General features: G+C 39.3%; 1 protein-coding gene across 1 annotated transcript; it reads right to left on the bottom strand.

The window, feature by feature from the left end:
* Positions 1-5819: 5819 nt before the first annotated feature.
* LOC121513743 (C-X-C chemokine receptor type 3-like) lies at positions 5820-11218 on the bottom strand. Its single transcript, XM_041793695.1, has 3 exons — positions 10732-11218; positions 9823-10170; positions 5820-9512 (listed from the first exon to the last, which is right to left on the bottom strand). Exons 2-3 carry the CDS (start codon positions 10168-10170, stop codon positions 8772-8774), a joined length of 1089 nt encoding a protein of 362 aa, XP_041649629.1. The 5' UTR covers positions 10732-11218; the 3' UTR covers positions 5820-8771.
* Positions 11219-11734: the final 516 nt, after the last annotated feature.

The following is an 11734-nucleotide window of genomic DNA, read 5'->3' as shown; positions in this document are numbered from 1 at the left end:
GTTCCTGAAACAGTCTGGCTACAGACTGTACATCCCTGACGGCCACTCTCCTCTGAGATGCCATCTAAGTCAGAATGAGAATGCTGTGATTTGTTGGTGTAATGCTTTAGTTGAAAAAAAAATCGACTTTATTCATAAACAAAGTCTGGCATTTATATTTATGAATTAACCACTCTTCAAACATTACAGAATAAGAAACATTTCATAATTGAAACAGAGAAAAAGGTCAGAGGACAAATCTGGGATTAAACTTTATATTGAAGTAGACACAAACAAGGCTCACTTTAGCTTTGTTAGCGTTAGCTAAAGCTAGTATAGGTACACCAGCTATATAATTATTACAAAAGCCAATGTAGCTAAATTAGCTTTAGCTAATCTACTGTAATGACTTAGAGAATGTAGCTATGCTTTGTGAGTTTATCTTTAGCTACGTTAACTATGTAACTATGTTAGCTACAAGCTATGCATGCTGCGTTAGATTGCTTTATGTCTTACGCAGCAGCTTTGTCAGTATAGACATCCATGAGTTTTTTGAGCTTTAGCTTTTGCCACATTAGCTTTGTAGCTATGTTATCTATGTAGCTTACACAGCTAACCGAGCTATGAAAGTCATGTTTGCTGCATTAGAGTGTTTTCATGGAGGGTGATTTCATTTTTCTGTAAATAAACTGTTGACTCTGCTTTGCTCAGTTTTAAAAAGGTCAGGCTTCTTATTTTTTTTAATCAATTTTTGGCTTTCTTACATTCCTTTAACCTTTACCCTATGGAAGTATAATCTGATTTTATTTTGAAAGTTTGAGGGGTATTGTTTGCTGTGAAAGAAATGATTTCTCAGATGAACGGTCTTTGAGAGTGGCTATCTGCTTCCTGATCCCTCTGGCGCCATTGGCCATCTGGTTACAAGTTAATGTCTGAGGCCAAAATAAGACATCTGTAATTGTTTGCTTATTGTCAAAGTTTAAATGCTCTACTTTGTAATTATACAGAAGTAATGGAAATGAAAAAGATTTCCTGTTCAGGTTTTTGATTGCCTTCTCTGAGGATGTTTTTAGTGTGCTGTCTGTGACCAGGTTGTAAAATATATATTAGAAAAAATACATGCATACAAGCAATGACTATTATTGACAAAGGGTATTATGTGATAGAAATGTAAAAACTGAAATAATAACATCTGTGATTTTTTTGGGCCTGTTCCATAAGAGTCAAACTTGGGTCAGGTATCACCAAGATACTTGAGTTGTTCCACCACATTCAGACTCTTCTGTCTCTCCATTGAGTGGTAAACATGGTTGTTGTTGGCCCTCTGCTGGCGGGAAGGATAAAAACATGCATACAGTTTTTTTCTGTTGAGATGAAAACATTACTTGTGGAGTGAATCAGACACTGGTACCATAGCTGTAGCTTATGACTTTGTTTTGGCATATGAATAATTCTGCGTCATCAGTTGCTGCTAAAATTAAGCATCATAATCCTCGGTAAGTCATTTTGCATCATGACTTAATCATTAACTGGATATCATTTTCCCTTCTTTATCCTCTTCCCCTTTTCTCACAGTTAGATTATGACTCTGTAGTTTCTTTTCTTTTACAGACAAACTCAGCTTTTAATATAAACCACACATGTGACACTTGCAGCCCTGAATGATAGGACACCTTAGAAAAGATTTCCAGCTGTCGTTGCAACCCTTGTATGTTTCTAAGTCACTGCTTTTGTTTAAAATGTATCTGCCCTTTTGGCCTGAGGCCCTGAACAGCTGCCTGCCTTGCCTGTTGATAAAAAGTGCCCCTGAGTCCAAGCACCAAAGGTCTTTTATCAAGCCATGTAATCAAATCATGATTTAACCTTGTAAATAAATACTCCTGTCCTTATTCACTTGTCTCTCCTGATTGGATTATTTAAGATATTTTAAACACGATACTGGATGTCTTTTGGGAAAATTATCAAAGACTTCTGTCAACTTTTGTAAAAACTGAAAATGGACATAGAACTTTTTACTGAGTGTGGTCCTTGTCAGTCACATAGATTGTTGCACAGTAAACAGGAAAGCTGTGAATCTATGAAGATGTGGGTTCTTTTGTGTGTAGAAAGGCCTTTTCTCATCTTATAACACACCCAGACCGGCTCCTATTTTTTTCCAGCTTGAGTAATTCCATAATTATGTAACTTTCTCTGTTGCTAAACAGGGACATTAGACTGGTGTTAATGTCCTCGTGTATTTCTGTGGTGTTTCTTATTTTCATATCTTTATTGGCTGAAATGGATATTTGCATGACTGATCTTACTCAGATAGCAGAAGAGATTAATAAACTATCAAGCATACACTTACATATGATGATGAATGGAAGTTGTGCCCCTCATCTACAACCCCAATTCCCAAAAAATGGGGCACTGAGTAAAATGCAAAAAAAAAAAAAAAAAAAAAAAATGCAATTAGCAAATCTCATAAACCCTTATTGTATTCACTGTAGAACATAAACAACATATCACATGTTCAACCGTCCGCTGGAGTTTTCCATTTATGATCCTGCAAATGTTTCTCTTGGTGAAAGGCAGGCTGGACAGTAGGCAGGCCCAGACTCTTCTGCTGTGAAGTCATGCTGATACTCTGTGATGGATGTAGTAAGTGGTTTGACACTTGCTGAAATACGCAAGACTTTTGCTGTAGGAGACTTTGTCTGGCTGGAAGCATATGTTGCTCTGAAACCTTTATATACTTTTTAGCATTGATAGAGCCTTTCCAGATGTGTAAGCTGCCCACACTATAGGCACTAATGCAACCCCATACCATCAGAGATGCAGGCTTTTGAACTGTGAACTGATAACAAGGGGGTAACAAGGATAACATGGTCCTTCTCCTCTTTAGTATGCAGGACAGGCTGTCCGTGGTTTCCAAAATGATTCTTAAATTTTGATTAATTTGACCACAGAACAGTTTTCCATTTTTGCCTCAGTCACTTTGTGTTGACATTAAATAATCATGCATGCTTTTATTGCAGTGCTGCCTGTGGGCCTGAATCTCACAAGCATCCAATATTGACCTTTAGGCTTGTCCCATGTACAGAGTTTTCTCCAGATTCTCTAAATAGTTTGATGATATCATGGACTGTAGATGGTGGGATGTTCAAACTAGTCAAACTTTTATTTCTTTCTGAAATTGATCCACATTTTTTGACAGTTTTTTTGGCATTGGGGTTGTAGTTGCTGTTCTTTCTCTATTCACCTGCAACTGTGGATTTTTCACCAAATTTAAATCCACCTTCTTTTTAAAGTGTCTAACAAACAGCTCACATTGAAACTTTTAAATGGAAACTTTTAAGACAGGTGTGCTATTGACCACTTTTTGTTAAACCTACCTCATGGCAGAGTTTTCAGGCATTAAAATGAGTAAATATGAAAATAATTAGTCTATTCTCTGATGGCATTATTTCTTTCTTAGGTCAAATAGAAACATCAGTGCTCATTACCAGCCAGCTCCAAACTTCTAAACTCTCTTAAAATTAAGTTGTAGAGCAGAAGTTTCTGTGCACTACCCCTTTCCATTTCCTCTCTAAGTTCCTACAGGTTTCGGAGAAACTTTAACATGCCCTCATCATTTGTCATCTTAAACCTTCAACAAATTTGCATTAGGTCTGATGATACTAGGAAAGCCTACCAAATATAGGTTTAAACAAAAGTTACCACATGTAGGAGTTGCAGAGGAAATAATTTGTGTTTTCACAGGAAATGGAAACAGACAAAAAAATCAGCTGCACATTTTCACACCAGCAGAAGCAGGGTAACAAGAAGTAGATGAGTGAAGAGCTCAGAGGCATGTGATATTGAGCACAACTCCCTCACAAACCAGTGTGTTCGAGATAGCAAGGAAAACCACAGCGTGCCACCAGAGCTCCTCTTACAATGCATTAAGTTGTCATTTGCATGACAGGAAAATTGACTGTGACAGGGCCAACTGTGAAGGGTTGATCTCGCATTTATGGAGAGTGCAGTACTGACAACAGGTCTGTTAATAATTATAGAAGCTTATGCTATCAGCTTAAATACAGTTTACAGAACAAACATGCTCTAACTGAGGCAGGAAATCACATTTCAGTCAGATGCAGTCCTCAACAAGAATAATAACCAGCAATGCTGTAAAGTTGACATGCTGCAGCAGCAGCTAGTAAATCTCACGTATGTCCATTTTTCTTATAAACTGTAGATGAAAACTGAAGTGAGGAAGGAAGTTTTAAAGTAGTTGTGAAATGACTAATGTCCCCTTATGACCCTCAAAGCAAACAAAACTTTCAGCACGTACAATGGCCATTTTTATTTTCAAGTCTGCTGCCTGTGGTAAAGTTTGATATGAAGCTATTAACAGTCTGCAGAGCCTTCTTTACTCTATGAACCCTTTACAGGGCAAGGAACCATATAAAGTCACTTTGGCGGTCTCTGTGATACAGTCGAACCAGAATGATTTTTCTCAACCAATCACTGGAGATCAGTCATTGAAAGTGACATAACACCATCCGACCAATCAGCAGTGGCCCAGAGCATCTCAGACTTCCTGTTTCCCTCAGAACTTGCAAAATGCAGTTTTACATCTCATTTGGTTCCAAACAAATGGCCCTAAAATCATAACTTACCATGATGAGCTGATGAAACTCCAACATTTTAAAGGCAGGATTTTTTTCAACTGCTGAAATCTTAGCATGAAAAATGGAGAGGCCATATTTGGAATTAAGCCCCTTTAGGGGTGTAAAATGTTTAGATTAAAACCTATGGCCATCTCATGTAGCAGGCCACACTGAGGGTATTTTCTTAACTACTCATTATAATGTAAGATAACAGCACTCTGTAGTGTAGTTAGATGTTACCACTGGTTTGTAAAAAATGTAAAGTTGTCCTGTGGTAAATTTGAGTAATTTAAAGAAATTTCAAGGTATAGATAGTACAATTTGTGTGATTCTTGGTCAGTTTTTTAACCTTATGACAGCTTTTTTTAATTACACTTATGTGGGTTTTATCAGATTTTATTAATGTGAGCCCTATTCTGCTTAAATTGATTCAGACATTCAATATTTGTGATGTTTCTTACATCTTCTGGTGGAATTATAAGGAAAAATAATCAGTAACAACAGTGAAATATATATGATTTAGTCTGTTTCACAACAGTGTAACAGTTTTTTAAAACTTAAATGGCATAAATCTGATTTTATTTTAATCGTGAGTCTGATCCCTGCTATTATTCACTTAGTTATCCAATGTTTGGGATTACTATAGGTGCCCTGTTGGAATTATAGGATAAAACTGGTGGTATCACCATTACTGCATTAATCTGAAGCCATTCATACCTCTAAAAGAGGTCAGAATTGAAAGGAAGCTTCACAATGTCTTATAAAAGAATTTTATTGAATTTTATTGTATTTATTTTTTTTTTTTGCATTGTATTTAAATAACTTTATAAGCATTTTAATATGCATACACCTTTTTTTAACAAACGAGCAAAGGACCATATATGGTCCCTTTGTTGACCTAGATTTTCACCATAATAATTTAGATTTTTCGAAAAGTGACAAAAATATTAAAAAGTATTGGGACGTCCACCAATAACATTCTAGGGCCTGGGTTTTGATTTTCCAAGTATTTTAATGAGTGCTTTGTTTTTCTTTAACACATGTAGGGAGGCTCAAAAGAAACATGGTTGGGAACCACTGATCTGGACTAACCAGTGGTTGCTTACATGAGCTTTAACATTTCACTTGAGACAGAAAAATAATGGGAAAAGGTTGTTTTAGAAGAAAGGGAAGAACACACTTTTTTGTATTTACTAACCAAAGACAGACTCTAAATTGACTTTATTTCAGATCTCATTACATGTGTCAGTGTGATTGTCTCGCCTTGAGCCTTGTACAGAAACAGGCTGTAACCTGCAGAGCAGGTTGCCGATAAAACCACACATTTACAGCTCAGAGCAGCATGTGCTGTGACGTTTACACTTTATCTCCTCTTCTATCCTCCATTTGTTGACCCCACTCTTCTTTCCCAGCTGATTTCCCTGACAGACAAAGCATGGCACTGTTCTCTCATCGCTGAACAAACACGTCTTTAAATGACAGTAAACACAGAGCAGCTACAGAGAGCTCCCCCACTTCCTCGCCCTGTATCACTCTCTGTCACCTGACTGGTGACATCACCACCTGATTGTGTCAGCCCACAGTGCCACGTCCACGTGGTAATGTTGTAACAAAACACATGAGGCTGAAGAAAAAGCCCTTGGGATTCACTAAAGGGGAAATTCCCTTAAAGCAGACATACACACAATTACTGCCCAGTAGTGGAATTTACACGGTCTTTACTGCCTGACTGTATTCTGTTAAAAGAAAAGTGAAACAGTTTGATGTGTTATCAGCAGGTAGGTAATAAACTACAGTGTCAGAAAGATGAGAGCTTTAAAACAGGAAACTTTCTGATACTGTCAGGACTACTGCCCCATATTTACAATGAACATATGTACTGTATATAAGATGTGCTTTATAAATTAGTATTTGCATATGAATATACTGAGTATATACTGGGTTTTGCTCCATTTTTGTATTTATATCAGCTCAATAATCATCTACTTTCAGAATGAAAACTAGCTATACTGCCTCCCAGCATAATCTACACATCTGTTTTAAAAGAATAGATACAGCTCCTATAAAAAGTATTCATCCCCTTGGATGTTTTACCCTTTCATTGATATTACAAATCAATCATGGTTAATATAACTTGGCTTTTTGTCAAAATTCTATTTCATAACAAAATATAAACCTCTTTAATCTCAAAGTGATAAAAACATGTTGACAAAGTAATGACAATTAAACAAAAATATGTAATGTAAAAGAAGTGACTGCATAAATATTCACCCCCTATAAAGTGACAAAACTCATTCAACAGAAGATCACCCAGTTGGTGCTAGTCATCCCACAGTTAGTGAAATGGGGATCACCTGAGTGCAGGGAATGTGTCTCTTGTGATTGTCACATAAAGACACCTGTGTCTGGAAGGTCCAGTCACTGGTCAATCAGAACTCCTGGCTACCATTACACTATGAAGACAAAAGAACACTCACAGCAACTCAGCGAAAATGTTATTGTAAAGTATATGTCAGGGGATGGATACAAAAATATCCAAGGCACTAAACATCCCTTGGAGTTAAGTTGACCCTATTAACAGAAACAGAAAAAAAACATGACACATGTGTATCTACTAAGATCAGCCTGTCCTCACAAACTGAGTGACTGTGCAAGAGGAATGCTGGTGAGAGAGGCCACCAAGACACCTATGACTACTGTGAAGGAGTTATAAGCTTCAGCAGCTGGGATACAAGAGACTGCATACAACAGCTGTTGCCCAGGTTCTTCACCAGTGAAAGCTTTATGGGAGAGTGGCAAACAGAAAGCCACTGTTGAAGAAAACTCACATTAAATGTGGACTAGAATTCACCAAGACATGTTGCAGAAAGATCTTTCACCTGATGAGACCAAAACTGCACTTTCTGACTGTCAGACAAGACGCTACGAACACTACATCAACATAAACACACCATCCCCACTGTAAAGCATGGTGGCAGCAGCATCATGCTGTGGAGATGCTTCTTGGCAGCCAGCCCTGGAAGGCTTGTAAAGGTAGAGGGTAAAATGAAGTTGGCAAAATATAGTAAAATCCTGGAGGAGGTTCATATTCAATCTGTAAGGGAACTATGGCTTGGAAGAATTATTATTTTCCAGTAAGACAATGACCCAAAGCATACAGCGAAAGCAACACAGAAATGGTTTAAACACAAAAAGGTAAATGTTCTGGAGTGACCGAGTCAAAGTCCAGACCTCAATCCAATAGAAAATATGTGGCTGGACTTAAAAAGGCTGTTTACAACTGATGCCAGTGCAACCTGACAGAGATTAAGCAAAGAAGAATGAAGTAAAACTGTACTGTCCAAATGTGTAAGCCTAATCCACACAGACACAGTGATGTGAATGTAGCCAAAAGTACATTTACTAAATACTGTGTTAAAGGGGGTGGATATTGATGCAGTCACTTTTTACATTACATACTTTTATTTAATTGAGATAACTTTGTACAGTCATTTTCACTTCGACATTAAAGAGTTGTTTTGTCAAAAAAAAAAAAAAAAGCAAAATTATATTGATCATGATTAATTGCCCAAAGCAATTAAAGGGTAAAAGTTCCAAGAGGGCAAATCCTTTTTATGGACCCTGTACAGTTAGTTTGCAAAAGGATGCACAAAGGCCACAAGACATGCTTTATCTGCCACAGATATCATTCACTGTTGACCCTTTATACTCTCCAAAGCTACACAGCTTTTTATATGAAACAATTCTCTAAACAAACAATAAAAAATATGACCAAGAAAAGAGCTTAACACTGTCCAAGGAACCAATGACACCATAGGTTTTTCTCTACATATAAAATAATGGATAAAAGTATCAAAAAATAAAATTTATAAATATATATATATATGTCTAAAAGTGAATAAAAATATGTGATTCAGGGTGACAGAAAACAATTGTGCAATAGTGATTACGAAATAAAATGACAGGAAATTAGAGTTCCCCTTGGTTTGGAGACCTTCACATTTAAATGCAATGTGAGGGAGTTTTTTCTTATAAATATATACTTCCCATCATTAGGATGAATTTAGTTCTCCAGCGCTTGAACTCATGACCTATGATAAGACTTCCCTGCAGGGGTGGGGATCATTCACATCACTTTTGAGTCACTTTGTCCATTCATCAGCACTGAGTTGACTGAACTTGATGATCAACACTGGTCATTTGTCTCTGCTCTTCTTCATTACCATGACTCTGGTCAGGTGGCGCCTCCTCTCCCACACCCAGCTCCCACAGCGAGACGTCATCCTCAACTGTAGCACATCTCAGCATGGCCATGGCTCGCTTCCTGAAGTTTCCGCGCAAGCCAAGGTAGAGCAGAGGCCTGAGGCAGGCGTGAACGCAGCCCAGAGCTTTGGTGACCATCAGAGCTGTTTGCAGAGAACCTTTAATGTTTCCAGACTGCTCATTACCAGGTTCATCAGAGCTGCTTTTGATGGTGCCCACAATGAAAACTATGATATACGGCATCCAGAAGAGAAAGAAGACCCCCACCAAGGGCAGGATGAGCATGATGAAGGCCCTCTGTGACTGCAGGACTTTAGGGCTGCGCAGAAGCCTCTGCACAATGCAGGAGAAGCAGATAATGAGAATGGCTGTAGGTAGCAGGAAGCCAATTGTGTGGTGGAGCAGGCGGGGCGCCAGCTGATAGCACAGAGTTTTCTCTTGTGTAGAACTTTTATGAGCTACCATGAAAAACCAGTCAGGGATTGTGATAATCAGGGAGATGAACCAGACCAACAAGCAGCTGATGAGGACAAACAGGGACCTTCTCTGGGAGTACAGCTGAGTGCCGTGGACAATGGACAGGTAGCGGTCCAGACTGATGCACATGAGCAGAAGGATGCCACAGTAGAAGTTTATCTAGGAAGAGCAAAGACAAACTTTAACTGTTACCTCAAAACTCCAGTTGTTTTTACAACTTAACTTTCACTTTTCCTTACTCTGACCCCCTCCCCTCGCCTGTTCCCAGAAACGCTGGGATCCTGGAGGAATGTGGATGTCAGTGGGAGAATTCTTGCTTAATAACATTTGCCTGCCAAGAGTCCTGATTAGACAGGAACTTAGAGCCTGCAGCCAAATACAACCCATCCAAATATCTTTCACACAGCTTCACTGAAATGATCCCCTTTCTAGTAACTAATACAAGCATGTTCTGCAAATCACTACTTACATGGAAAACTGCTCCACTAAACTTGCAGAGAAAAGCCCCAAAGCACCATCCATTTGGCTGAGCGGCCTCTGCAGCCCAGAGGGGTAGCGTCACCAGCAGCAGGACGTCTGCAATACTCAGGTGGAGGATGAAGGTGTCCGATAGACTCCAGGATCGCCTCTTTTGAGCCAGAACAGCCAGGAGGAGTCCATTCCCAAACAGACCTATGACTAACACAAGTGAGTACAGAACTGGGATGATCACCGCTCCAGTGCCTCTTGACTCAAAGTCATCATGGTACTCGTAGTTGTCGTAGTCAATGGTGCTGTTCTCGAGAAATATTCCATCGAGCTCCACGTCCATGCTCATCTACAGTCGAGACAAAAAAAGTAATTTAAAACAAGAATGCAGCAGTTATTGAAACTCCTCTGATCTCTCTGTGTCAGCTATGTGAGAGTGAAGTCTGGGAGGTCCAGCTGAGCTTTTATAGCACCCTCATACTTAAACTGAGCTCACATGGTGCGATGTCACTGTGTTAGGCAAGAGTGGAGTGAGTTTGCCCGGAAAGCACAGTTCCCCTTGGTCATGCATACATATCTGAACACACCCACATCTTCTCACACCATCTGAGCAACATGTTAAGAGCAGTATGGCTAGTGTCTCTTTTGTTGTGGGTGAACTGTATGCAAAACACGCCATAAAACAAGAAATGCTGGTGCAAGAATGCGAGCATCTGACTTAAGATATGCTCAAACATGCCAAAAGCAGAGGCAAATGGTGAAACAGAAAGAGAAAGCTTCTAGGTTGGCCATGTTATTAACAGCAAATAACATACAAGCGATTAAGTTATTCATCACATAAAACAACACTGTTTTAATGTGGGGCTGAATAAGATTACTTTGAAATGCTTATAGAGGGCATACCACTTACCGTGGAGGGCTTGAGCTGCAAAATTGAAAGGACGTAAATCTTTATGTGCTTGAACAGGACACGCACGGCTCCCTTTACACCGGGGTAACCAGGATCAGATGAGAAACCACCGACCCGTGTTTTGGAGGGAGGTCAGAGACCTCCTGTAGCTGCCGTGCCCCCGTCAACCCAGACGGAAAACGCACAGAAACTTCCAGAGCGGGTGTGCAAATAACCCTGCTGCCCTAAAATAAAATAAATTTGAAGGAAAAATCCCGTCTTTAAATGGACTTCGTGTAAATCCCCGATACAAAAACAACCATCGCCGGAGAACGGAACTACAAATTAGCTTACGACGAGAAAGGCTGCGTTTTTTTAATAAACTGGAAGATTTCCAGCGCGCACAGTCTTACCGTCATCACGGTATCTTTAAAGCCTTTCACAAACACTTGCACGCACTTCCATTACTTCCCTATCGGATTGAACTGCTTTCACAAATGTCAGCTCCTTCGCACAGTTGCCACTTTTGGTAAATTCCGCCAAGTCACATTCAGAATCGGGTCGCTCGTGGAGCTTTTTTCAAAACAAAATTTACGATATAATCTGCAAGGATACTTCCTCTTCAAAATGAGCAAACTGTGGCTAAAGAATAAAAATACGTTTTCTGTTTTATCAAAAAAGGCACAAGATGTGGTAATGATGGCACATTTAGGCAGAAAGTATAGCAATACGTGCTTTATTTTGAAGGTCATCCCACCCAACTTCCGTATTTTGGCATTTTGTGTTTGACTTGACGCAACCATGCATCAACACGAAGAACTGAGCTGGGACACAAAGCAGACTCACAAAAAAAGCGCCCAACTACAGAGAGAGGCGCTCTCCGCTAGATGGCGCTGTGGTAATGTCTCCAAACCATTGAACAAGATAACGAGGCCAACTTTAAGCTCCTCTGAGGAGTTAAGTTGGTTGTCAGAGAGTCTCAAATCGATACTGATGCTCAGAGATAACCCTAAAAGGTAAACAA

The sequence above is a fragment of the Cheilinus undulatus genome, linkage group 8 (assembly GCF_018320785.1).
Source record: "Cheilinus undulatus linkage group 8, ASM1832078v1, whole genome shotgun sequence".
Lineage (NCBI taxonomy): Eukaryota > Metazoa > Chordata > Actinopteri > Labriformes > Labridae > Cheilinus > Cheilinus undulatus.
This window is presented reverse-complemented; position numbering and strand designations above follow the sequence as displayed.

What these genes read in the sequence shown, in the direction of transcription:
- LOC121513743 (XM_041793695.1), bottom strand. Translation starts at nt 10,170, where the DNA reads ATGAGCATGGACGTGGAGCTCGATGGAATATTTCTCGAGAACAGCACC. An exon ending in TTAGTGGAGCAGTTTTCCAT is followed by an intron (nt 9,513 to 9,822) that starts GTAAGTAGTGAT and finishes TGCTCTTCCTAG; the next exon opens with ATAAACTTCTACTGTGGCAT.